Genomic DNA, 27,368 nt, shown 5'->3' with positions numbered 1-27,368 from the left:
ATTACTTGTTATAGTCTGGTATTTCATTATCTCCAGGAAATGGTGCACTTCGCCAATGCCGTCAGAGAATCAGGTTGAGAAGTGAATAAGGACCGTTATCCCTTTTTTTATTGACGCGTTACGATCTTAATGCTCAGAGCCATGCACACATGAAATTGGAGCAGACATTTTAATTTTTGCTCTGTCATAATTTTCTCTTTAGTATAGCTTATGGTTTTTTTAGTTAACTATAGTCTTGTCTTGTATAACATTCGTATTACAGTTTCGCAGCCTGACACTATTTCCCCCACATTTTATATGTTTGTTAATAACCACTACGTGGTGTGAGTTACATCTTGAGGAAAATAAACAAGTTCCTGAAGAATTATTCAAGGTTTTAATGTTGTATGTCATACTGACAGCATCCCTTGCTGAAGTCACAAAGTTTTGTGCCAGACCAAGTTTAGTTGCAGCCCAATAAAATACAAAAAAAATAAAATACTTGCAGCTAACACGTAAACATAAACTTAATTTTTAAACTTGCTGCAGTGAGTAGCCAGACATTGGTTCTAGCACTTCTGAGGTATGTTAACTGTGAGTGTGACTTGGTCTGTATATCCAATTTGAATGTGTTGGCCTTACATTTTTAGAAAGGATTTGATGTTAACGTAGCAATTGATATGGGGTTCATACAGCGACAAGCTGGCATGAGACTGTAAGACGTAGCCTACAATAACCTTTGGAAGGCAGCCTGAAATCATTGAGTTGACATAAGCAAGCTTGTGTAGAAGCCTCAGATGCAAAGGATACATCAAAACTATTTTCCATGACCTTTTGGGGATTTAGATGCGTTCGATTTTCACTTTGACGAAGTAATTGAAGTAGTCAGAAAAAAAAGCCAAAGCCAAGGTGTAATTATAATAAGCAGCTTAACATTTTTTCCCCTTGTATGCTTATGTATCCACTGCAGTTTGAGATGTCAACCGTCTGTTCCACTATCTTCCAAGCTTCTTGCTAATGCCATGTCCTTAGCACCTTTGCCTTGAGTATGTTCATTTCAATTAATCTTTTAGAAGGATATTTCAGGAACAGGTTGACTCACTGGTTAGACACCCCTCTAATGGAGGAGGTCGTGTTGAGACCCATTTGGGCAAGCATCCACTCTAATAAAGTCTCCCCTGACAAACACTTAATCCCACCCAGCTCCAGGGGTGTTTTACAGCTTATTTGTGTATCTTTAAAGACCGCAATGTGTCGATCCCTTGAAATAGTTGAAGAAATGTATGGTAATCTATGCAAAGTTTTAAATGGTTTTCAAGGTCTCTACAGTCATGAAGTTTGCTCAAACTCTGACTATAAATGGACCAAGTAACTGTGAAGAACACCAAGACTGAGAATGATTTTGTGTTCCGTGACACCAGCCAATTATACTATGCACTTAACATTTACATAGACTCCAAAAGGAAAAAAAATAAACTACACATAAAATCTGAACAAAATCAAACGCAAGTAATTGAAGGCACACATTTATACATCAACTTGGTGGTCAGATAAAATCTTAATTAATATTTTACAAAGCTATGTTCCAAGCCTTTTTTACTCAAATCATCTAAACCAACAAGAAAAACAATGCTTGGTGTCAGTCCGCAATAAAAACAATGTAAACCATGTTCAAGTTAAAAAAAGAAATCAATTCTAAAGTAGTTCAGAGTCCATGAGCAAAACGTCATTTGAGGAACTTTTATTTCTGGGTAATGGGAAATGAATTCATGTCCATTAACTCGCCAACTCTCTCCTGGAGAATCTGAACCACCTCTGCCAGAATGAAGACATGCGTGTCATCAAGGTCCTGGATAATGAATTTTTTGCCCAGGGCAGAGGTCTCATCCAGGTAAAGTAGGAATTGTTTCATCGCAGGATCACTGTTAATGCCATTGAGTGGAAAGAGGCCAGAAGGGGAAACAAGAATTGAACATACAATTATCTGAGTTAAGCACTTGTACCAAGAACATTTTATTAAAGACATCTAAATCTTGGGGGTTCACAACTATAAAAGCAGTTTAACATGTTGTGACAACTAATAAAGATTCCTCAAATAGACCAGGGGGGTAATCTTGCATGGCAAAAACTTAAGAATGGCATAGTTGAGGCTTTGGGAAGATACATTACCATGTTGGACTTTGAAGAACCTAAAAGTTTGTATTTTCACTTCAGTGTAGTTGGTATATATGGACAGCAGCCATGCTAGCCTACAATAGTTTGTGAACTCTTGTGCTGACTATAAACAAGATCGTCAGCCATCCTTTTAGCTTATCGTTGAGATTCATGACAAGATGAGAGAAATTTCCTCCTTGGGAAAGTAACTATTATGACATTAAATTGGTATGTAGATGATTACCCTATAACTGCTTACTCTAGCTGTTCTGGAGTGTGCGAGCATAGTTCACAGCAAGCAGTAAGACATTTTAGACAAGGCATTGTCTGGGTTTTGGTCATCGTAGTATTGCAATATAACTTAAATGCTTTTATTCCCTGGTCATAAAGGCTGCATTGATAAAATTTTGTAAAGTGATTAGGCTGATTTATCTGTTGGAAAAAGAATGAATGCCTCTACCTGCTTGATCATATCCACATTACTAACGATAATTTCTAAATTTTCTTGTGTATAAATAGCTTATGAAAGCAACAAAACTCATCCCCAAAATATCGTCCCGTTATAAGTATTGTAGGTATTCAGTCCAAAATATTGTGATTTGTCTTAATCATTCTTGCCCAGCCCTACCGCAAGGGATAATTTTATCTAGTAATGTGCCGTGGTAAATTGGAAAATAAGTCAAGTCCATTTTATTTGTATAACCCAATATCACAAAATACAAATTTGCCTCAAGGGTTTTTACTGTCCTTAGACCCTCGCATCGGATAAGGAACAGCTACCTAAAAAAAAAACTAAAAAAAAAAACCACCCTTTAACAGGGAGAAAAAATAGGAAGAAACCTCAGGGAGAGCAACAGGGGGATCTCTCTCCCAAGACGGACTACGTGCAATGGATGTTCTACAATACATAAGAGCCACAAAGAATCAGTATAATATGTGAATTTTTACGTTAACAAAAAACAAAAGCTGGATGGAAAAGCCAAGAAGGATTCCGAAAATCAAACATGGTCCGCGTTGAAAGCGGTTTAGCTATTTTTCTGAGCTGTTTCTAGTGGCACAGTCCTGCCTCCAGGGACTTCACAGACTTTCGCTGTAATACAAGTAGGTCGATCAGCAGCAGCGTTCTTACCATTCAACAAGAACCCCTTTAAGTACGTTGACCATGTTGTTAGTCGTGGAAAAGTTGGCAAGCCAAGATCTTCTGGATCCAACACCTGCAGCACAATTAGCTGTGAGACACTAGCTTACATGGCACGGAATGCTCAAGTTGTGACGATGCAGCTCTAAATTAGTTGCGACCAAAGTATTACAACATTAAAGGGAAACAAACACACATCAAAAGTGATTAAAATGCCTGGAATAAGCTCCTCTTTCCTTCACGTCTTGTAGGCTGCAGCAGCGATACTTGTCAACTGAAGCTAAATGCTAAACTAGCTTGGTTGGTGGCGCCGAGACCAAAACATATTAAGGACGCCAGTTATTCTGTTATCTTCTGTGACATATAACAAACACTACAATGCGAGGCAAGAACCAAAAATCACAAACAAACATACAGGGAAAAGACTAAACAACTTGAAATGGTAAGAGGCGGACCTTTGACCGACCAGCTGTTGTGGATGCCAAACCTGCGGCTAGTGAAGCATTGTGGGAGGTGTAAGGAGGAGGGACGGTGTGCGCCGGGGGACAAAATATTGCGGCGTAATATTCCGCGTATCTGGAATTGCGGTATTAAAAACAAATATCCAGCTAGCCCCGTTTATATACTATATATATAAATATAAAAATCACACAACTTTAAAATGCGCAATTTATCTCTTTCCCTCCTAACCACACACACAAAGGAAAACATAACCGCAATTCATGATATTGTGGTGATAATCGCGGGGAAGATATCTACATTCAGATCTGTTACACAGCTTCTTTATTTTAAAGGGCAGTGCACAATTTATAAAATGTTTAACGTTAAATGAAGCGTAAAAGTTTACACGTCAGTAATTTGTATATGATTGGAAATAACCAATATAGAGGTTAAAGTGCAAGCACCTGATTTGTGATATTAAATTTTTTTTTTAAATAAAGCAACCCGAGATATAATTTTAATACAGGTGCATCTGAGGTAAGGAGTGTGGAGAACATGTTATGGCACAAAGTATTACTTTTATACAACGGTTGGGATAGAATACATGAAATAGAAAAAAAGACAAGTTTAAGCCATGCGCCCGGTAAAAAAAACATATACTGAACACTAGGAGTGGTAACACAGCACAATGCATCCCAGATACAGTATTGTATGTTTATTATATAGATTGGTACTCAGTCTGAATGGACACGATCAATAAAATGATAGTGGGTAAGAGCCCGAAAAATTAAATAATCTCCCATCACCTATATCTTTTTTTTATAAACATAGTCATGATGATGTTTAAAATCTTTTAAAGGAAACTCATCCATTATTTTAAGAAGTGGGTGACCAACATGAGAGGATGACTACAGGAGCACAGCAATAAGCACCTTGTGTTCCTTCACTGTAACCATGTACTTTTGATAATATTGGGTGACAAAGTGTTAATAAATACATAAAATACATCTTTTTTAAAACAAACCATCATTTGTGGTGGTTCTTTCAAATGTGCAACAAGGGTAAGCAGCAATGTTACAATTGTCCTGGGGGAGTTTTTTTATTCTTTTCTCCCCAGTTTCAAGTGTAGGTTTTGTTAACGCGTTTGTGTCAGTGAGTCTGTGTCAGTGGTTGATGTAACCCTGAAGTGCTTCCTGGATGAATTGGAGGCTGCGCCTGTAGAGGAATGAGTCTTTCTTCTCTGGCTTGCAGATGTTGAGATGATCCACATCCACCTGAATTAAGTCCCCAATGCCAAGGTCTGAAAAAGCAGCAGGTTCAACATTAGAGCAAGACTAATAGGGTCAGAGACAAGGGTTTGGTATGGATTAAGAGAAGAGAAAATACTCATGTAACATGTCTTTATGCATGCTCAATAATCCAGGTAATAAAATCACAGAAAGTTGAATCAGTTCATCTGGGGGGCACGACGTTTATTGAGACAGAAATGTTTCATCACTCATCTAAGTGACCTCTTCAGTCTCAACTGACTGCTGGTATCCCCACCCTTATAAACAATACAGTGGCATAACGACCAAAAACGATCGGTTTCATATGCAAATTGCTGTGACTATTAACTAGAGATACAATGGCCATGTGTACTATTCACAGAGGATTTGGGAATGGTTGCAATCACAACATTGTAAGATGGCGACAGATGTACTCTTAGCACCCCCTTGGTTAAGGGATGGTCACTCCCTCTTCACCCAAGTATACTGATACCCAAGTAACACCAACTGTAATAAAATTCATAGTTTATGCCTTTCCTGTCTTTGTATTCCTTATTGGCAAATACAAACCCCAATTCCAGTGAAGTTGGGACGTTGTGTAAAACGTAAATAAAGACAGAATACAATGATTTGCAAATCCTTTTCGACCTATATTCAATTGAATACACTACAAAGACAAGATGTTTAATGTTCAAACTGATCAACTTTATTGTTTTTTGCAAATATTCACTCATTTTGAATTTGATGCCTGCAACACGTTCCAAAAAAGCTGGAAGAAGGGCATGTTCACCACTGTGTTACATCATCTTTCCTTTTAACAACACTCAATAAGCGTTTGGGAACTGAGGACACTAATTGTTGAAGCTTTGTAGGTGGAATTCTTTCCCATTCTTGCTTGATGTACAACTTCAGTTGCTCAACAGTCTGGGGTCTCTGTTCTCGTATTTTGCGCTTCATAATGCGCCACACATTTTCAATGGGAGACAGGTCTGGACTGCAGGCAGGCCAGTCTAGTACCCGAACTCTTTTACTACGAAGCCACGCTGGTGTAACACGTGCAGAATGTGGCTTGGCATTGTCTTGCTGAAATAAGCAGGGACGTCCCTGAAAAAGACGTCGCTTGGATGGCAGCATATGTTGCTCCAAAACCTGTATGTACCTTTCAGCATTAATGGTGCCTTCACAGATGTGCAAGTTACCCATGCCATGGGCACTAACACACCCCCATACCATCACAGATGCTGGCTTTTGAACTTTGCACTGATAACAATCTGGATGGTCCTTTTCCTCTTTAGCCCGGAGGACACGACGTCCATGATTTCCAAAATCAATTTGAAATGTGGACTCGTCAGACGACAGCACACTTTTCCACTTTGCGCCAGTCCATCTCAGATGAGCTCGGGCCCAGAGAAGCCGGCAGCGTTTCTGGGTGTTGTTGGTATATGGCTTTCGCTTTGCATGGTAGTTTTAACTTGCACTTGTAGATGTAGCGACGAACTGTGTTAACTGACGATGGTTTTGCGAAGTGTTCCTGAGCCCACGTGGTAATATCCTTTACAGAATGATGTTGGTTTTTAATGCAGTGCCACCTGAGGGGTCGAAGGTCAGGGGCATTCAATGTTGGTTTTTGGCCTTGCCGCTTACATGCAGAGATTTCTCCGGATTCTCTGAATCTTATGATGATATTATGGACTGTAGATGATGAAATCCCTAAATTCCTTGCAACTGTAGGTTGAGAAATGTTGTTCTTAAACTGTTGGGACTATTGGCTCACGCAGTTGTTCACAAAGTGGTGAACCTCGCCCCATCCTTGATTGTGAATGGCTGAGCCTTTTGGGGATGCTCCTTTCATACCCAATCATGACACTCACCTGTTCCCAATTAACCTGTTCACCTGTGGAATGTTCCAAACAGGTGTTTTTTGAGCATTCCTCAACTTTCCCAGTCTTTTGTTGCCCCTGTCCCAGCTTCTTTGGAACGTGTTGCAGGCATCAAATTCAAAATGAGTGAATATTTGCAAAAAACTATAAAGTTTATCAGTTTGAACATTAAATATCTTGTCTTTGTAGTGTATTCAATTGAATATAGGTCGAAAAGGATTTGCAAATCATTGTATTCTGTTTTTATTCACGTTTTACACAGCGTCCCAACTTCATTGGAATTGGGGTTTGTACACCACAGATACACGTATAATGTTCAGCGTACTCTGCCTGAATTGTTTACCTGCTGACTGTGTTGGAACAACCAGTATCTTGATCATGGGGCCAATGTTTGTAGGAACTGTCTCAGCAAAGCTCAACACCTTGAATTCCTGCTCTTTTACCATGCTCACAAATTTGTCATTTAGGTCACGCAGTGCTGGGGAATCTAAAAATGAAAAACCAAGAAAAAAAAAAATTAGAACACTTGCCTGGGTTAAATTCAGAGTTTTCCCTATGGTAGTCACATAGCAATGTCTCAGTGTTCTGCCCAATAAACATATTTAGAAGTAAAAATCTTTGCCGTCTCATAAAAATAATTGGGAAAAACCCAATCAATGTCATTCTTCAGAACTATGTGACGTCTAATAAGCACCAGATACAGCGTAAAAGAACTCTTTTAAGCATACCTCAGAGAACCGTCATGATCACTGACCTTTACAGAGTTCTCTGACCTCTATGGAGGGGAACAGGAGAAATCTGGCATTGACGGAGTACTCAGCCATGTAGGTGCCGTGGTGAGGCACACTGTAGAACATAACACCCTTAGTCTTCTTTATCAGCTCATTCATATCTGGGTCATCCAAAGCATCTGTCAGCATCTTCTTCACCAGCAACCCTAATGAAGAAGTTTGACATATGAAGATGTAATGACTTGTACAAGTTTTCTGTGATGTGAGAAACTTGTATCTAAGACTGAAATTCTATTTCTTTCTCTTTTTTTTGTTGTCAATAGGCTGCATTCTGATGTTTCATCCCTGTCTGCTGTTAACTCAAATTTAATTGACTGATTTATTACTTGGAAATATCCTACTACTCCAAACTCAGACAAGTGCAGGGGGAGTAAAATGCAAGGCAAAATCAAAAAACAAAAACACCTAAAACCATCCAAAACAAACCAAATGCTTCCTTTTCTGAGCTCAAGAGCTATCAGCATAGAGATAACATCTAATGCGGCTATGTCCTCAAATAATGTAAATGTCAAAAGAAGCAACCCATTAATTGGGCTTTGTTTTTTTTGGGGGGGGGGGGGTTGTGAGTAGGCTTTCTCAGGTCGAGCAGCACAAAGCATGGCAGCCAACAGTGCAGGACTTCCCAAAGTCTGGTCCTCAGTCCTCAATCCGCACCCAGCCCATACCTCGCTAGTCACTATTGACCATATCTATAAGTAATCAGAACAGAACCAGCCTGCAGGTCAACTTGGTCAGTTCTGGACCAGAGATGGGCAACATGATCCAGAAAGGGCCGGTGTGGGTGCAGATCTTTGTTCCAACCAAGCAGTTACACACCCGAGTCTATTAGTCAAACTATAGTCTTGTTCCAACCAAGCAGTTACACACCTGATTCTATTAGTCAACCAATAGTCTTTGCTAAGACCTTGATTTGCAGACCCAGGTGTGTAACTGCTAGATTGGAACAAAGACCAGCACCCACACCAGCCCTTTCTGGATCATGTTGCCCATCCCATTCTGGACACTTTCTGTGTCACTTTCTAACTCAACTTTCTGTGATTTTCTTACCTGGATTATTGAGCATGCATAAAGACATATGTCCAAATTTATTTTTAACACTTTATCACAAACCAATTTCACACTAAGTCAATAAAGTTCAGACATGAATGCATACCTCCCATGCTGTGTGCTACCCAGATTACGGGCCTTTCTCCTACTCCCGCTGATTTCAGCTTTTTCAGTAGCTCTCGACTCCTGAAGGCCAAGGACTTCCTGGAGAAAAAAAAAACAGAGAAGCAAAGTGATGATATGAGAAATGAGAAAGTTTACATGCAGACCTATATCCCTAGATTACAAAGAGCATTCAAGCATTTAAGGATTAAAAAAAAATGTATGGATTCACAAAATGAAATAACATGCAGCACGCTGCATGCATACAGTGTCTGATGACATTTTCAAATGCACAGCTTCAAAGAGCCAAAAGCACATCAACTAAGATGTACACATGTGCCAATAAATCAAAAGATCAAAAGATTGTGTTTAGGGATGGGTACCGAAATCCGGTATTAAACGAGCATGGGTTGCTAAATTATTAAAGATCGTAGTATTGATGGGTTCTGCTATTTGCATTGGATAAATTAAGAAAATTAATTTCCTATTTATTTAGGCTACGTAAACGTTATCTTGCAGCTTTTATCTCACCACCTCTGTTTCTAATTTGCAATAAGATTAAGACATTTATCTATGATGCATTTTCACTATTCCCAATCCAGAAGAGCGATCTCTCTCTCGGAGCCTGTCGTATGTGTGAGCCAAGGGGTGGGGCCAGCTCTCTGCATCTCTCTCAGATGTGAGCGCGCACACTTATGCACGCACAAACACCCCTGACAATTTCTACAGATCTTTGATCAGTTGGAAGACCCATGCAGAACTATGATGGTCTTTAGAATGTAAATAGACACACACACACACACACACACACACACACACACACACACACACACACACACACACACACACAGAGCCTGCTCGTAGTGACAATGGCGTAGAGACTAAACAGTCAAAAGTGTGTTTATATGTCACTAGAGTCAATGCTGACAATGCTTGTTGCCAAAAAGTGCAACAAGTCTCGCATGTAAGGGTGGAAACACAAGTCAAGTCAGTTTTCTTTGTATAGACCAATATCACAAACACAAGCAATTTTTAAGAAACATCTAGTGAAAGTGCATCAAATACAGGTGGAGAAATGCACAGTTTTTGACTGTCTAGCTCGTAGTTCATCTCTCGTTGCCACATCCACCTCAGGTATATGTTATGTATGCTAGCAGCCTGGAGCCCACACGGAGTTAATTAATTTTTCCAGAAATGGGTTAATAATTAAAAGTAACGCTCAGTCAAGACATGAGAAAATAAAGCAAGGTTAATTCTGTGCTTAATTTATTTTGTTTTTTCTCTTAAAAGAACTGACAAGAGTACTGTTAAAGTACCGGATCGAAGGGCGTCTGGGTAGTGTAGCGGTCCATTCTGTTGCCTACCAACACAGGGATCGCTGATTAGAATCCCCATGTTACCTCCAGCTTGGTCGGGCGTCTACAGACACAATTGGCCGTGTCTGCGGGTGGGAAGCCGGATGTGGGTATGTGTCCTGATCACTGCACTAGCGCCTCCTCTGGTCGGTCGGGGCGCCTGTTCGGGGGGAAGGGGAGTTGGGGGGAATAACGTGATCCTCCCACACACTACGTCTCCCTGGCGAAACTCCTCACTGTCAGGTGAAAAGAAGCGGCTGGCGACTCCACATGTATCAGAGGAGACATGTGGTAGTCTGCAGCCCTCCCGGACCAGCAGAGGGGGTGGAGCAGTGACCGGGACGGCTTGAAAGAGTGGGGTTATTGGCCAGATATAATTGGGGAAAATTAAAAAAAACAAAAAAATTAAATGTTGTCTTTTTCCTTTGTTATTGTCATCTATAGTACTTATTTATATTTATGTAATCGAAGGGTAATTGGGGAGAAAAAGAGGGGGGGAAAAGCCACAAAAAAAAAAAAGTACCGGCTCAGTAAGCAGTATCAGTAAGAGTAGTAGTACCATTAAAATCTTAATGATACCCATCCCTAGTTGTGTTATCCATACTCTGATTATGACCTTTCCCTGATAAAGATGGTTGAACAGAGGCGTTTACAGAGCTGTTTCTAAAGCCTGAATACTACCTTTCAGTACTACCCTTTAGTTTGATTGTATTATTAGTGTGTATTTAAACATACTCAATGAATCAACTGGTCCAAAACTAGTGGACCAGTTGATTGACGGAAAGTTTCACAAAATATCAGTAGTAATCACGTCAATTTAATTTCCCTAATTAATTAGGGCAGAATATTGCCAATATTGAAATAGTTTCAAATTGCCTCCTGAAGTAAGAAAGTCAAGGTGTTCAAAGGTGACTTCAATAGTACAGTAAGATAATTTTGCACCTCAAAAATTACAGCTGGTAATCATGATCACACTATCTAAGATTAGGATTGTCATTGTCATTATAATGGTGTTTTCTTAAAGCAGTGTTTCCCAATCCAGGCCTGTAGGACCCCGGCCTGCAGATTTTCATTGTAACTCTACATGCATAAGCCTGCTTGTACTTACTCAACCAGTCATGTAGTTGTAGTTAATCATTCCAGGTGTGCCAAATCTAACATAATTAAGTAGTGATTGGTTACGTATGCAGGGTTACAATGAAAACCTGCAAAGCAGGGGAATCTTGAGAAATTGGGAAACAATTTTAAAGTGTTACAATACTCAAACACCATGAAACAAACAAAGGAATTGTCCACATTACTCACCTCTGATTCTCAGCAGGACATTTGGCTTTCCAGTCACTCAGGTGAGTGTCATACTCCACTGACAGTACCCTCAGATTTGGACAATCTGCAGCCAACCACGACTGGCCCATGCAGGGGAATAAATGATTGGAATAAAAACAGAACACACAAAATGAATGGCAACTGACTGGAGTCAAGAAAAATTGTTATTTCCCATTAGAAATGAACAGGATTTCACAGGGAATAGAAATCCTTCTGGATATCGCTGACTTTTTGTCTGGATAGGATCTCTTTTGGTGACTATTGACAGGATTACTCTACAGATATGTACATGGCACACCAATGGCTGAGATGTCTCACCTTTGGCCAACACTCTGTGTAGTCCTCCCTACTCCCTGGTTCTTTCTCCTCTTCTGTACTATCAAGGTCCTTTTGTCGCCATGTCTTAAAGGCAGCCCCTAGAAGACCATGGACGAACAGCACGTCTGCTTTGATTGGCTGGCTGGAAATTAGCATGACAAGAAGGGAGTACCAAATTTAACTTGGAAGAGAAGCAGATTTTACTTTTCTGTGCTGTGCAAGTCTGAACTAATGATGGATGAACTCATACTAGATTACTGGCAGTATCACAATAGTTCTAACTAATTAATTTCATATATGCATATGGACACACTTGTTTCGTGTCTGTGGGTGGAGGACATAGACTCCATCCTGGTATTTCTCCCTCACTGTCTCCCTGTCCAGGTTGGCTAGAGCACGGGCTGCATGAGATGCCTGCATCACATGAGGAGACTGCATCATCTCAGCCAGAACAGACACCCAGCCTGCAGGTCAACACAACAGTATGTGGCATTTATACAGATGGAAAAGTCAAATAAAAAATAAGAGGGCAAAATTGCCTGAAGTAGACTTTTGAATTCACAATATTCCATCTTTTATAGCAGATCATTATACTATAGGAAGTCCACATGACACATATGGCTATACAGAAATCTGTAATCTTAATTTCATAACAGTTCTTTTTCCAACTGTCTTACAACTGTCACTTATGACCTGTTGTAAACAGTTCGTTTATTCTTGTTGTGTTTGAGGCAGCCTCACCAGACTGTACTATGGCTTGGTGTACACTTTCATTGAGTGCCATGTTTCCAATGATGCGGACGATGTTCCTCTGAATCTTCTGGGAGTCTCTACGGAGCTGGTAGACCCTCTGGAGGAGCTGCAGACCACCATTGTTGACAATGTGGTCACAGTGACTTTGGACCTGGACATAAGACAAGAGTTTTAGCATGTTCAATTCTATGAGATGGTTGTTTTTATTCAAATAAAACTACTTTTGATATCGTTTACTCCCTCCTAAAATCCAAAGTTTTAAAAGCAGGCAGATTAGCATCTCAGAACTTCAAGCTCAATCATCAAAACTGACCTACGTCAGACTCAAAACAGAGAGTGTATTGAATCTTACTTTCAATGGAACTGCTCTAAGAATGCTGGACATTGGTAAAAAAGGGTGTAAACATTACTTGCATTTAATTAATCATGATAAAACAAGAATTTAGTTCTAGATCAAATGATTAAATGCATGATGGCTATCATTACCTTTGAGTGCTGCACAAGTGCCTGTAGACAGAAGGATTCCACTTTCTCAGATGGAACAGATGTGAGGCTCTGGGCGTAGGGCAGTCCATTTCCACCAAAACACCACAAACCACCCTGTGATGCAGGAGAGCATACATACATAACAGTTATTGGGAAGATTCAAACATTCAATATTTCAATGTATTTTCAGGATTCCTCTTATTGGATACACTGTGGCAGGATGAGGAAAAACACAGGAGACGAAGGCGAGTTTGAACTTTATTCCTCAGCTCCAAAACCAAACTGAAACAGGAACAACCTTGCACCAGAGAGCCCGGGAACGTAAACCACACCCCCAGCTCACAGCCCTGCTGGGTGAGAGGCATAGCCCCTAGTGTCCGCCACAACACAACTATTTTTTCCTGCTATTTTGTGTTCCCAGTTGCATTCCTGATGATTCTAAATACAGAATGAATGCATGCTCACGTGTGTCTATCTGTGCATTTTACCCGTTGTGCTGCCAGAGACTGACTGCTCTCTCTCAGGGCAAGAGAGGTAAAGTACTGAACACATTTGTCCACATCAGATTGGGGCAAAGATGCCAGAAGCTGTCTTAGGCCATCCTCTATTGAGAAACCCTGCAAAGAAGACATTATCTGTCTTAGGTACCATGCAGTCATTACTTACAAGTGTAGTTTCAACAGACAACCCATGTAATGAGCAGATAGTTTCGCTGACTGATTTACCTTTTTGTTCAGAATAAGAACTACATGTATCGCACTTCGTCATAATCGGAGACCATACCAGAAATGTACATTAAAACTTTAAAAGAAAAACTTAAGTTTTAGATCACAAAAGCAAGCAAACTAATTTCAGTTGTGTCCATAGTATGAGCAGGGTCAAAATAGAATTTAATCAGGGGTGTGCAGAATAAGTAAGTAATATAATATGAATAATATACATCCTCCAGGTCAGCCAGTGCCGGTGGGGACAGGAAGAAACGCAGGTCCACCTGAGGGGTTCGGGCCAAACCCAATGCTGTCCGTTGGTCTATAACCTGGGCTGCTGTCTGGTATTGATACTCTATGTGACAGACAGAGGGCAATAACCAATCCAAGGTCACCTGACTTACAAACATTTACTAAAAGTGAGACACTGTGGTATTTGTTTATATTACCATGCCAGTGGTGGTTGTCTGCAAGTTCTTGGACAGCCTGTAATCTGACAGCCTTAGCAGCTGACTTTGTCCTCTTCAGCAACACCCACAATGCCACCTCATGAGGGTCGGCATCCAGATGGGTGAAGTGCTCTGAGACATGCAAAAGGACAGAACAAAACCCCTGAGTGCCATAATTGAGAGGAAAACTAAAATTATTCTTCCGACGGGCACTCTTAAATTATTTTACCCTAATTATTCAACTACATCTACCATTAATTACCACCTACCACGAATACTACCAAAGTCATGAAGTTGCAAACCTTTCTGTCCTTCTTTCAAACCTTCATTCATCAACTGGGCAGCTATCAAGTTCCAAAAGGTCAAAGGTGTAATTATTATTAATGCCTATACAAATCTAATAACACAAATGATCACTCACTTATTGCTACACAATTTTGGTAAATCTATTATGTGGTTAAAAAGTAGGCGTGACTAATACTAAATTAACTAAAGTATCAGACGGAGAGCAATGTTAGTTTATTCTAGTGCGTCAAACATAGAAATGTACAAACCCTCTGACATTCAAACCCAGGAAGTAAGAGGCAGGTGTTTCCTTTGGCCTATGTGTACGTACAAAACAGAACTGAGTAGCCAGTCATGAGACATGTTGACCTTTGTCTTGGGTGCAGCTGCACAATGATACGGTTTCCAGAATGAGTATTATATGTTACTATTTGCATCACTGACTTCTGCTTCCAAATACTTTGAACAGAAGAAAAGTAGAATCGTGGGTTTCAAAGTGCGTACTTTGAGCATGCGTTCTTGACAAACCAGTGTAATGGGTATACGCTATATTACTTTCTTTCTCACCATCAAGTGGCTGCATAAAAATCCTTGAGGATACTTCCAGAAAGCGTCTTGCTGCTTTATGAAGCTCTCTCCTTGCTTTGTGTGTAAGTCCTGAAACAGGCACAGCGGGAAAAAATGGCTACAGCAAGCTACTTAGCACTGTGTTTTGTATAGAATTAGATTTACAAATCTGTCATAATTTAAATCTAATAAAATGTAGCACTTTAATGAAGAAAAAGCATAGCAGAAACAACTAGAAAGAACTGTTAAGTATGGCTTGGATGTTGGCTGTTATCTTAATGTAGGTTGGTGATTGTTTCCATTCAGTAACGTAAGCCTTGACCAGCGGAACTGAGAGCAAGCAACAGACTTTGCTATTTAGGTAGGAGCTAAAAGAGGAAGGAATGAGAGACAGGAAGTATAAAGAGAGATCACTGAACACCTGGCATAATGCACTCAATAACACATGCTGCTCATCTAGGGAAAAGCTTCAGTCATTAAGCAAGTTCTTGCTTAACATTATCTATCTGGTTTTGACCTGTTAAACTGAACATGTGTATGGGCAGTGTGCATTATGTTCCTGTTGATAAATCACCCCCAATTAAGAATCAAAAGCTAAAAAAACAGCCCACATAGAAACAACATAACCACAATACTAGATATTCCTGGACTGTTTTGTGAAATTCACACTAACAGGTGACAGCCTTTGTGGTGTTATTAAGGGATACATAAGGACTTCTGCCCTCCATCATAGAGAGCAGGTGAATTACATTCAGTACCTGTGGCAAGGTTCTCCTGCTCATTACAGGGAGTGGCTTTCAGATAGATGTAGGACTTGTATTTCTCCTGCAGAATTGCCCGAGTGTCAACTGTCACGGCCTTGTCCAAAGACACAACCTCATAAGTGATAAAAACACAGCCACTGTGGAACGAGACCATTGATATAAACAGTAGTGGATGGACATAAGTTCCTCTTTGGAAGTGACACTAAAATAACAAAGTAAAGAGAGATCAGTTATGGCTATTCCAGAATCAACAGTGCGTGGGACTAACGTAACTCACCCCAACACAACGGCCCCGGTCACTTTAGCAATCTTTCCTACATTTAGAGCCAGAGAGTAACGTACATTAGACACAATTTTTAAAGATCGAAACACGAGAGCAGCAAGGTCGAATCAATGTCCGTCTGATCGTTAAATCTCTGATGTCTGAGAGTTATACCCGTATGTTTCGTCATGATCCACAACTTACTTATGTTCTTCCACGGAAGTAATCGTTTCACGCCTGAGCCAGTTGTACTTAGTCTCCGGCAGCGGATCATCCGAAGAGCAGAAACAGACATCCTCCTCCTCCTGTACATTCGCCCGGGTCAGTCAGAGCAACAGAAACGACACGTGTTACCTAATGGCATTAGGCTGACTATTGCTAGATTTTACGTCCCTTACATCCCTAGTTCACAGCCATTCTTAACGTTGCGTCAGTCATTATCAATAACGAGAGCTACAATGGGAGACCAAAACACAACACTTTATGACATTGGTTAGCTGTGTGCTACACACAACTCATGTCACCGCATTGTTATTTTAAAATGTATCGATATTTTTAAAATAAACGGAAGAGCCACATATCGGCTGCGCCTGGCCACATCACCTGTCAAGCCCAGCAAGAGCAGGTAGCTTCGAGCTAGCTTACAGCCACTACTAACGTAAATTTTAGCTGTGTTGAAGCCAACTGTTTTACCGCTAACATGGTGGGTGTAACAAGATGACTCCCAGTCTTTCTGTTAAACTTTACAGTTACCTTATTAAGTGATGACCCGTTATGAAGTGGACAGTCGGCTCCCTCAACTTGCCTCTTGTCGTTACCCGATTCACACCCCTAAGTCTACTACTATTAAGCGACAGCGCCTTGAAAATAAACACAAACGTGTCTCACAAATAATACGTAATCTACCGCAAATCACGCGAGAATATGATAATACGCGTGCCCGGCCTGCGAGAGTTGTGCCTTTTTTAAGAGTTTGGTGTTTTATTCAGAACTGAATAAAATGTATTCTGTCTGTAGGTCCCCTGTTACAGTGTTGAGGGCTGGTGTACCTTTCAGTCGATGACACCTGACTGACGGTCAATAACTAGCAGATGTCTGTCTCTGAATCTTCATTACAATCTGGTGAGAGAATTCCTTCCTCAGGAAAAGGGATCAGTCAGAGAGGTAGGCTTTGTCTATGTGACTGTATGAGTGTGGCATTCAGCTCCACACCGGGTATGGGTTTTGCTTTTTTTTTGCTTCTTCTTTTCTTACCAATGCACAAGTGATTCACAAGCTTTCTGGTCCCCATCGTTTAATCAAAAATTAATCTATGATCTCTTTGCCACTTTATTGTTTTATATTAACTTAGAACAGAATTTCAGAAATTCAAAATATAGACAATCCAGAAGTTGTCCCATCCATTCATCTCACTCATTCATTTTCACATAACACATTTTGCAGATTCCTTTGAATTCCATAGAACCATATAACCAGTAGCTGTGAACAATGAAAAACCTTGAGTTTTAATCTGTGGGGATTTCATTTAAGTCATACTTAGATCGTCTCACATAATTTATTTTATAGCAATGTAGATAGCATGTGGTATATAGCCGAGGCAATGTTGCAGCTATGTCACAGAACACAAATGCCCATCAATAAAAAGTTCTTGTTTTGATTGTTGCACCTTGAATAATCAAAAACTATGCAAGCATACATGGATGTCTATCACCTCTGAATATTGATGGCAGTAATAAAGAGGTATTATTGATTTCCACTTACAAACATTCATTAGAGTCGATGTTAGTCATTAGAGATTGGAAGCATTGATAGCTGGTGACAGGCAAGTATGCTTTTGTCAATGTTCCATACATACTGACCTAAGAAAAGAAATACACATTGGTTGTTGACTCAGATGCAACAACCGTCAATCCCCAAATTTTATGATCATTAGTGTGTTGGAGCACTTAAGTGAACCCAACTTTGCCATTTTTTTCCCACTTAGTCCCGCCTTTCCATTATTACAGGGTTTATAAGATTTCCTTCTTTTCAATTTTGCATCCACCGACAAGATGGGGCATATTCAGTCAGCCAGTCTCTCTCCCATTGGCAGGACTCCTCTTCAACTCATGTGCAGGTTTCCTGATAAGCTCTTATAATGCTCTCATAAGCTGGAGGTGGGGTCTGTGTGACATAGAAACCCCTCAGACCACTGTTGCCCCAGAAAGACTCGGGTCTCGATGAGGTGGCAGCTGGAGTGCTGGCTGTGTGAGCGGACCCAGTTGAGGTGGTCAGCGTTGGGGTGCGAGGCAGCGTGGTCTGGCTCCCCTCCTCTGCCTCCCTCGCAATTTGGCTGCACTGGAGGAGAGGGTGGAAGGTGGAGGCCCTGAAGCTTGATTTGCGCCCAAGTGGGTCAACCTGGTCCGGGGAGGAGCCCTGGCGGTGGAAGCTAAAGGCGGCACTGACCAAGCTGTTGTTGCTGCGGCGGTCGTAGCTGCTGTTACGGTTGAAGCCTGGACGGGCGCGGGTGGAGTTGCGGGACTGACGATTGGGGCGGCGGGTGATGCTGGCAGAGCCTGCTCTGCGACGGGACATCCAGGTCAGGATCACATAGACCAGCGCCCCCAAAACAAGACCCACCGCCATAGACACACAGAAGGCAATGATCAGAGGGACTATAGAGAGACAGAAATAAGCAAATTAAGGATGATGTGATCTATGCTATGAAGAAGGCCTTTCTGAAGATCATGTGCATTATACATGCATATATATCCTCTGTCAATGGATTCTTTCTAAGCTTTTTATCATACATATATGAGGTGCTTAATATTATTTCCTCTCCCCCACTTACACTGTATTTGAGCTGCAGCACTGCTTGGAGGGGTTAAAAACTCATAAAGACAGCTATGTATCCATAATGCATATAAATGCACTTCATCCCTAGAAACTGGATTTCTCATCATCCCCTAAGGAGGGGGAGTGCTTCAATTAAAATCCACGGTGTTGCCTTGAGATTATAGAAACCCGTAGCTATAACCAGATGGAAGAGTGCCAGTAACAGGCCTTCCTTTTGTCTTGTTTACCAGAGCAAGCTGTTCAGAAAAAAACAAACTGATTGCATCTCGTTCCCACAAAATGGAGATTGGCTTTTTTTTTTCTTTTTCTTTTTTTTAGTCTCCGCTTGTCTGGAAGCAATAGTCCCAACATGTGCATGCTTAAGAAAAAAGAGGACACAGCAACTAAGACGAACCCCATTGGTCTGCAGCCAGTGAAAACAAATCAATTTCCTTTCAATATAGTTGAGTTTTATAAAGTGTTGACCTACTCGGCTACTACTCCACAACTCCACACTTCTTTTTTTCTTTTTCTTTTTTTTGTATTTTTTTTTTCCTTGAGGTAAGGAAAAGGGAAAAGCAGACATTGTCAGACATCATCTGGAAATGCTATTTGGGGAAAAAACAGTAAGAGAAACACCAGCAAAAGACCATCTCCGCTACCCTGTTTATTTGAAATGAGTTATCTTTTTTTTCTTTTCTTTGAATATTCTCTTTAGTTTGATTGTTATCCTCAGGACAGATTAAATCTACACGTCTGCGTCTCGGGGTCATTAAAACCTGGAAATCCTAAGAAAATTGCACTGCCAATTATGGCGACCACATCAAGAAGAACGGATAAAAGGGAGAGAACCCCTTAAAAATACTCACCGGCATCAAAAGATTGAAGTATTTCCTGAAAGAGATTTGTGTTGTTTTCAGCCATGACTTTGCTCGCTCAGAGGAGTAGAGAGATTGTTATGGATCCTCTCACTCTCTCTCTCTCTCTCTCTCTCTCTCTCTCTCTCTCTCTCTCTCTCTCTCTCTCTCTCTCTCTCGCTCTCTCTCCCTCGCTCCCTCGCTCCCTCTCTGTTAATCTCTATTTCTGTCTCTTTGCCTTTGGTGTACTTTCTTCTCTTTCTGCCTGCCCTCTTTATTTCACTTTCTCCTCCCTTCTTCCTGTCCCTGCCTGTCTGTCTGCTCTCTCTCTCTCTCTCTCTCTCTCTCTCTCTCTCTCTCTCTCTCTCTCTCTCTCTCTCTCTCTCTCTCTCTCTCTCTCTCTCTCTGAGAGAGACTCAGTCCAGAGGCACACAGGATTCCCTCCAAGGCTACTGCTGGCGACTCTCTTGTTTATGGAAGCGGAAAACTTCACTGTCACGTTTCCTGCTTTTCTGCTTGAAATTAGCAACAGGACTCGCTTATCTGTCCAGGACAGAAATCCCGGGGCTGAGGTGGGAGTTGAGGGTTAGTTAGTGTGTGTGTGTGTGTGTGTGTGTGTGTGTGTGTGTGTGTGTGTGTGTGTGTGTGTGTGTGTGTGTGTGTGTGTTGGAAGGGGTGCCGTAATCACTTCCCCTCCCATCATTTCCTTAAGGTTGACTAATGTGAAACTGCATCACCTCCACCTCATAAGGTATTTTTCATTACATTACCAAATACTGGTCTCCCCTCTGTTTTCCCTCGGTAATCATTCTCAGTATTTTCTGATATTCCATCATCACACCACAGAGACCACAGGCGACATTTTTCCCCAAGAGTCGCACCAGCAATTATAACTTTGGGTCTGACATGGATGCGGAAGGGAAAGCCTCAGTTGGCACAGACGGTGGTAATAACCAGTCTTCATAATAACAGCTTGTATCAATGGACAAAAAAAAAAAAAGATACCGCTCTTTGCTTACTTTTTCAAATCATCCCTTGAATATGTGAATATTTGAGCCTGTTCTGATTTCCAGCGTCTTTGTTAGCATGCTCAGTCTTTCCACAGCGTCTGCCAGGTCAGTGGTGCCTGCATAGGATGTCTGGTCCGTTGTCAGCCGGAGAGGTCCAGTAAAAACACCGGGCTTTGATAAGACAGAAAGGCAGCACAGCTGTGCTTTAAATGTGCCCCAAACACCTATCCAGTTTCTCTTTTCGGGATCCTCGGGATACAGTGGATGTTTGCGAGGCTGCTCATACCATACTGGTGATCCCCGGGCCAGCATTGTTTCATAGCGTGGCCCTCCTTTTCACTTCTGTCAGGTCATCCATGCCAGCACAGAGGGGGATGAAAGGGTTCATATTTGGGTCCCCCCCCCCCCCCCCAGTAAATCAGGAGCACTTTGTGGCCCGCTTTCTCTCTCCACTTCGAGACAAGTCACATAATACAGTAATACATGTCACTTTATTTGAAATGTACTTTCTGATTATCCATCCGTTCATTATCCAAACCGCTTATCCTGCTCTCAGGGGTGCGGGGATGCTGGAGCCTATCCCAGCAGTCATTGGGTGGCAGGCGGGGAGACACCCTGGACAAGCTGCCAGCCCATCACGGGGCCAACACACACACACACACACACACACACACACACACACACACACACACACACACACACACACACACACACACACACACACACACACACACACACACCTAGGGACAATTTAGTACGGCCGATCCACCTGACCTACATGTCTTTGGACTGTGGGAGGAAACCGGAGCACCCGGAGAAAACCCACGCAGACACGGGGAGAACATGCAAACTCCACACAGAGGACGACCCGGGACAACCCCCAAGGCTGGACTACCCCGGGGCTCGAACCCAGGACCTTCTTGCTGTGAGGCGACCGCGCTAACCACTGCGCCACCCACTTTCCGATTATTTATTTTCTAATTCCCTTGAGACCTTAACTTTAATCCTGCCCGCAACTTCACTGTAGACTTTAATGCCAACCGTAAGCCATAAGTACAAACATAAAATTAATTTTTGATGATCTTATAGTCTTATAGATGAAAGATATAATAAATAAATTTGACCAAAAGAGGGAGGACCCTCCAATCTGCCGCCTCCCGAGCAGAGAGAGTGAGTGATCTGACCTTAGCTGTGACTTCCTGTCATTGTTGGCGGGGCCACACACCTCATCCACATGAGCCAGCAAACTTCCACTGCTACGCCTTCGAATGGCAGGGCAATTGTGTCCTCATTAACTGTAGCGATACGAGTTGGTTTGTACACAGGTGGAGGACGTCCTTTAGATAACCGTTCCTGTGTTTTTGAGTTGGAGTTCAAGCTGGTGCTTATTAGCATTGGTAAGATGTCTGAGCGGGGCGATGGACTGATAACGGGTCTCGATCCATTTGATTTAAAGAGGGGAGCAAAGACAAAAATGTAGGCTGCAGTGAAGGGTACCCCGTTATATCCTGGAAAGCCGAACACAAGTAAGGTATCTGCGAATTTATTGAAATCTCCATTTTACCGGGCTCCTCTATAATGTCATATGTGGTATGTAAGGTGAACACTGATGTATACAGGAATGTAGTCACCCTGGTAAAATGAGTGGGTCTTTTTTTCCCCCCAAAAGTGAACCTTTCTCTTCTGAGCAAAGCCTTTCTTATGGAAGCCGGCCTTTGACCTACTGTGGCTACAAATACAGTATTATATCCATCCATCCATTATCCAAACGGCTTATCCTTATTCAGGGTCACGGGGATGCTGGAGCCTGTCCCAGCAGTCACTGGGCGGCAGGCGGGGAGACACCCTGGACAGGCCGCCAGGCCATCACAGGGCCAACACACACATTCACACCTAGAGACAATTTAGTACGGCCGATTCACCTGACCTACATGTCTTTGGACTGTGGGAGGAAACCGGAGCACCCGGAGGAAACCCACGCAGACACGGGGAGAAGATGTAAACTCCACACAGAGGATGACCTGGGATGACCCCCAAGGTCAGACAACCCCGAGGTTCGAACCCAGGACCTTATTGCTGTGAGGCCACCGCGCCGCCACACTATTGTATAGTATACTTAAATTAGTAATTTACTGGAATGATTGCCAATTAATGGATATTTCAGGCTTAAAAGCCTTGTATGGTAATGACAGTCAGACTAGCTTGGTCTAGTCAGAAAGGCATGAACTGAGGAAGCCTCTTGGATGAGAGGCGAAACGTCTTCACGGATATATACCAAGTCCAGTTGCACTTGATTCAACTCCTTTGGATATGGTAATGACAACTAGCTTATTTTGTTCCCAAGGTAACCATTTCCTGGTTTTATTGAATACATTTTATTAGGGTAGGTCGAATGACCCACCCAACCCCGTCTTTTGGATACACCCATGATGTGGAAACCTAACTTGGTGTTAAATAAAAAATGAACATAATGAGCTATCTTTCTTGGTCATAGTGGCTTTGAGGACTGAAAGATCCTCTATCAACCTTCCTGTAAACCAGTGGGTTCCCCAGAACCTGAGACCAACAAAGACCAGCAGGCAAAAATAATTAGTTCTCTTATTGAACAGTAGGTGGCAATATACTCCATGACATATTGCTTTTCTTTTCTTTTCTTTTCTTTTCTTTTTTGTCCTGCTCTCCTTGCCATTATTCTAGATATAAGTCGTAGACCTCCTCAACAGATATTGCATCCATAGTCGACCTTAGCCACAAATCATGTCGACACAAGCGCGTGAATCATTTTAAATGTCCTGACCCACTGCTTTATGTTCCCACCTATGTAATGTAGGATGTAATGTAACATGAAGGATGTTAATAGAAAAGAAAAAAAAATGAAATAAAGTTGCACATACAGCTGCACCGGTAAGCAGGTGAGGAGCGTGAAAAATGATCTCAGGAGCAGCATAACACTCGTATGTTTCTCTGGCACGTCGCCATTTATCAATAGAGAGGTCGACTGATATACGGGTCTGCTTTCTAATAAGATTTTGTAAAAACTGCTGACTGTGTATGAGAGAGATTACTGTTGCTGGCTGGTAGGGTTCCTCCCAGCTCTCTGGGTGTGCACCGACAAGATAAGAGAGACAAAACTCGTGTAAAAGAGTTTGGCTGCCAACCGCCCTGGTAGAATTCCCAATTGACCCCACTGCAATCTCTCTTCCTCTCTCCTTCAGTGTGGCCTAGGCCCGGTCCTGAGGGCCTCTGGTCTGCAGAGGTCACCCCGAGCTGAGCCGAACTGCGGTAAAATTGCAGTGCTCAGCAGTCCTGCCTGTCCTGTAGAGCTGCAGACCTTTCCAGCTACACTGCATTTTACGCTTCGGCAAGTTAAATAGCTGATTCTGGCAACTTAACCACAAGAAGCAGCATTTATGGATCCATTTAGAAACTCCCAAGTGCTAATTTAGTTGTTATTGTTTGCCCTGGAGTCTGGAAGTGATTGATTATGCCCATTTATTTGTCTCTTTTTTTAAAAATTCTGAATATCATATGCCTGGTAGTAAATTTTGTTTGACTTTATTATCTTAGATATATTCTCAGGGTTCAAATTATAGGGGGCTGAGACCCTCAAGATCCAGCAGTAGCAGCCCCCCCCCCAGATATGCTCAAAGTGAATGCGAGGGGGAGCTTCCTGTCCAGTGTCACTATGTTGAGCTGAGCATTGTCATTTACATCTGTGCTTTCATCAAGTGCCAAAGAATAGTGCGTGAAATCGTTTGCTTTAGTGCACAACTGTCGCCTGTAAATGCAAACCGTAAATGTCGCCTGACAACTCGCTGAGCCATTCTGCCATTGTATTTGGGCTGAGACTGACGTGTCCGAATAAAGGTGCCTTCTCCGGGCAAACGATATTCCCTACCTGCGGCATGCAGTCTCTCAGAAACCGTTCCCCCCATAGTACATGGCTTTCCAGCCTTCGCTATTGCCTCGCCGTACCACATAGCTAACTTCGACAGTCTTGTTTGGCTTTGTGAAAAAAAGCTCTGCTGACAGCACAAACTTTTTTTTTTGAAAGCACTATTCACAAAATGAGTTCCGTTATCACCGCTGATCTTCCATGGTATCCCCCATCCGGGAATAATCTCTCTTAATCTTTGCTAATGCACTGCGGAGGCATCTACCTTTCCTGTAGGGAAACTTCAGGCCCATTTAGAAAACACATCAACAATCACAAGACAATCTGTTTCTCCCTCACGTGGTGTTAGTTTAATGAAATCCATCTGCAGGTGAGGGTGGCTCGAGGGTGGCTCGAGTCTTGTGTGATTTGCCCTCTTGTGGCGTTATTTTTCAAGCAAATCAAACTTCTTTTTTTTTAATGAAACCTTTTGGGAATAATTTGTGAAGCCTCTTGCAAACCAGTGTTTGTTTACTGCGCCCCCCCCCCCTTTTGACACATGGTCCGTCCCATGCGCCAATTTTACATAAAAAGGAAACAAACACTTAGGCAGGCAAGGACGTCCATCCTCAGGCTGCCATACGTTATTTATATATGTGCACTTATTCTTTTTTCCTTCCTCTGTCTGTCTGTCTCTCTCTCTATCTTATCAACACAGATGTCATAAAACCTGCTTCTCCATCCACAGTCTGTGTGAATGGTCTGTCTGGGTCAGGCAGTCCTAAAGTAGCCATGGTAGTCAAAGTCTGTTTTAGTTGAGGGAGAGCTGCATCAGCAGCCTCTGTCTACGTCACATTCTCAGTTGGTTTTAGTCCATAGCCATGCGTAATAGATGGTAGTGGACCCTCCATGGATGCAAAGTCACAGATCCACTGTCTACAGTGGCCTGTCCTTCCTAAAAAGGACATTAATTGCCTCTCAGTGAAAGGTTTTCGAATTTTGAGGATGGCTTCCACTTATTTTGAGCTGTTTACCTTTTCTTTTCTTTTTTTTAGAGATCTTGTGTCCGCGGTCTTGTGAACACTGAGTGACCCACGGCCCCAAATCCTCCCACTGGATGTCACATGTTTTGGCTAAAAAGACACGTGGTGTTGAGTTATACTCCCAGTGGAGTCTGGCTACGGCGGGGGTCGGCACAACCGTCAATGCACACATATCATCATCCCAGTACATCCAATCACTAGTCATAAGATCACTGTCTTTCCCTTGCCTGAACCACACTTTCTTAAACTCCTTATCAACACCTTCATTTACTCTGGCTGTGACATGCAAATCAGATTCTTGGATGAACATGTGCTGTGGTGACATGTGAGTGTGTGCTATTTTTAAGCAAATCAGAGGTTATCCATCTTGGCCCTGATGGCAGTAGATCCCATCAATATATGTACAATGGTTTGCCACACCCTAATTGTACATACTACTGACCTGGGATGTTTGATCTCTAGTGACTTTAATTCCTTCCTCTGTATGATGCAATATCAAGCCTAACGCACACATCAAATCTCTGGCTTGTCCCTCTCAAACCAGTAGTAGAAGACATTCTCAAACAGTTTGGTCAATGATCCCTCGGCCTACTTGACACGTTAGTGGTCAGGTTTTTAGCCATGCAATTGTCATACATGGCCTTGTGATGCTTTCTTAAATGCTGGTACAGGTTTGTAGTGTTGCCCTGTGTTGTAGCTATGGTAGCAAGACACGTTCTGCACAATACCTGACTCTGTGCAGTATCTTTCCTAAATCCAAAATAGGTCCAGACAACCATCGTACTGCTCCTTTTAAATCACCTCGGCACGGACTTGCGCTTGCGGCGGCCTTACCCAGTGCCAACTATGCAATGTCTTTGTCCATGTCGACATCTGAGTTTGTGTCATCGTGTGAATAAATGTTACGAGGATTTATGTCTTTGATCGTCGATTTCGTTTCATGGCTGGGAGAGCTGGTGTTGGATCGGCTGGGAGAGTGGAGCAGGCTAAGTTAACTGCTAGTCCATGCAGACCGGCAGTTCTGATAACACCAAGATGACACCGAGGGCGGTCTAGCAGCGGCCTCGCCTAGCATCGACTGTGCAGCGTTTTGTCTGCGTTTGTGTCATCATGTGGAGTGTGGGGAAGGTGTGGAAGTTATCTGGCTGAGGGAGCTTGGTCAGCTGCGTCCTGTGGGCCCAAAGACCACGGCCCTGACCGGAGCTGTGCCTAAAGCGGAAACACCGAGGGCGGTCTGACAGGACGCGGAAGCAGGGCAGGCTAAGCTAACTGCTAGCCCATGCAGACTGGCAGTCTGACAGCCATCCTGGCTGGCGTTTGTTCTCTTAGACGTGCAATTTTTGAATTGTGTTGCAAATTTACTGATTGGAACTCGCTGGAGGGACTACATGTCCAATCTGCCCTGGGAACGCCTTGGGATCCCACAGGAGGAGCTGGACGGCTTTGCTGGGGAGAGGGACTTCTGGAGTGCCCTACTTAGCTTGCTGCCACCGCGACCTGACCCCGGAGAAGTGGCTGAAGATGAATGAATGAATGAATGAATTTAATGAATGGACTGTGTTGTTGACTGTGTTTTTTTGCATTGTTCTCTCTGGTTTTGCATGTTTTTGATGGTGTCGTTTTTGGATATGTGTTTTTGCCTTTTGTGTTGCACTGCTGTGGGCTGGGAGAAACGAACTTTTGTCTCTTTTGTGTAAG

General features: G+C 42.3%; 3 protein-coding genes across 7 annotated transcripts; all 3 read right to left on the bottom strand.

Moving 5' to 3' along the window:
• Window positions 1-1,705: 1,705 nt before the first annotated feature.
• gtf2h5 (general transcription factor IIH, polypeptide 5) lies at window positions 1,706-3,789 on the bottom strand. 3 transcript variants are annotated; one of them, XM_056294892.1, is made up of 3 exons: window positions 3,727-3,789; window positions 3,263-3,347; window positions 1,706-1,901 (listed from the first exon to the last, which is right to left on the bottom strand). In XM_056294892.1, the coding sequence occupies exons 2-3, from the start codon at window positions 3,295-3,297 to the stop codon at window positions 1,721-1,723; spliced, it is 216 nt and encodes a 71-aa protein (XP_056150867.1). In that variant the 5' UTR covers window positions 3,298-3,347; window positions 3,727-3,789; the 3' UTR covers window positions 1,706-1,720. The 3 variants fall into 3 exon arrangements, with proteins under 3 accessions (XP_056150867.1, XP_056150869.1, XP_056150868.1); XM_056294894.1 differs by having other exon boundaries at window positions 3,738-3,772; XM_056294893.1 differs by lacking the exon at window positions 3,727-3,789 and adding an exon at window positions 3,468-3,634.
• A 257-nt stretch (window positions 3,790-4,046) lies between these two features.
• On the bottom strand, window positions 4,047-16,918 carry serac1 (serine active site containing 1). 2 transcript variants are annotated; one of them, XM_056294609.1, is made up of 17 exons: window positions 16,826-16,918; window positions 16,277-16,377; window positions 16,088-16,124; window positions 15,805-15,947; window positions 15,047-15,136; window positions 14,195-14,326; window positions 13,979-14,100; window positions 13,527-13,655; window positions 13,039-13,152; window positions 12,541-12,703; window positions 12,113-12,263; window positions 11,800-11,941; window positions 11,461-11,561; window positions 8,805-8,902; window positions 7,615-7,797; window positions 7,204-7,347; window positions 4,047-5,012 (listed from the first exon to the last, which is right to left on the bottom strand). In XM_056294609.1, the coding sequence occupies exons 2-17, from the start codon at window positions 16,365-16,367 to the stop codon at window positions 4,876-4,878; spliced, it is 1,977 nt and encodes a 658-aa protein (XP_056150584.1). In that variant the 5' UTR covers window positions 16,368-16,377; window positions 16,826-16,918; the 3' UTR covers window positions 4,047-4,875. The 2 variants fall into 2 exon arrangements, with proteins under 2 accessions (XP_056150584.1, XP_056150585.1); XM_056294610.1 differs by lacking the exons at window positions 15,805-15,947; window positions 16,088-16,124.
• A 470-nt stretch (window positions 16,919-17,388) lies between these two features.
• Window positions 17,389-20,048, bottom strand: myct1a (myc target 1a). Of its 2 annotated transcripts, XM_056294744.1 has the most exons (3): window positions 19,923-19,959; window positions 19,756-19,890; window positions 17,389-18,726 (listed from the first exon to the last, which is right to left on the bottom strand). In XM_056294744.1, exons 2-3 carry the CDS (start codon window positions 19,808-19,810, stop codon window positions 18,179-18,181), a joined length of 603 nt encoding a protein of 200 aa, XP_056150719.1. In that variant the 5' UTR covers window positions 19,811-19,890; window positions 19,923-19,959; the 3' UTR covers window positions 17,389-18,178. The 2 variants fall into 2 exon arrangements, with proteins under 2 accessions (XP_056150719.1, XP_056150718.1); XM_056294743.1 differs by having other exon boundaries at window positions 19,756-20,048.
• Between the last annotated feature and the right edge of the window lie 7,320 nt (window positions 20,049-27,368).

Source organism: Lampris incognitus, chromosome 15, assembly GCF_029633865.1.
Source record: "Lampris incognitus isolate fLamInc1 chromosome 15, fLamInc1.hap2, whole genome shotgun sequence".
NCBI lineage: Eukaryota > Metazoa > Chordata > Actinopteri > Lampriformes > Lampridae > Lampris > Lampris incognitus.
The sequence above is the reverse complement of the archived record's forward strand: the minus strand, read 5'-3'. Positions and strand labels throughout refer to the sequence as shown.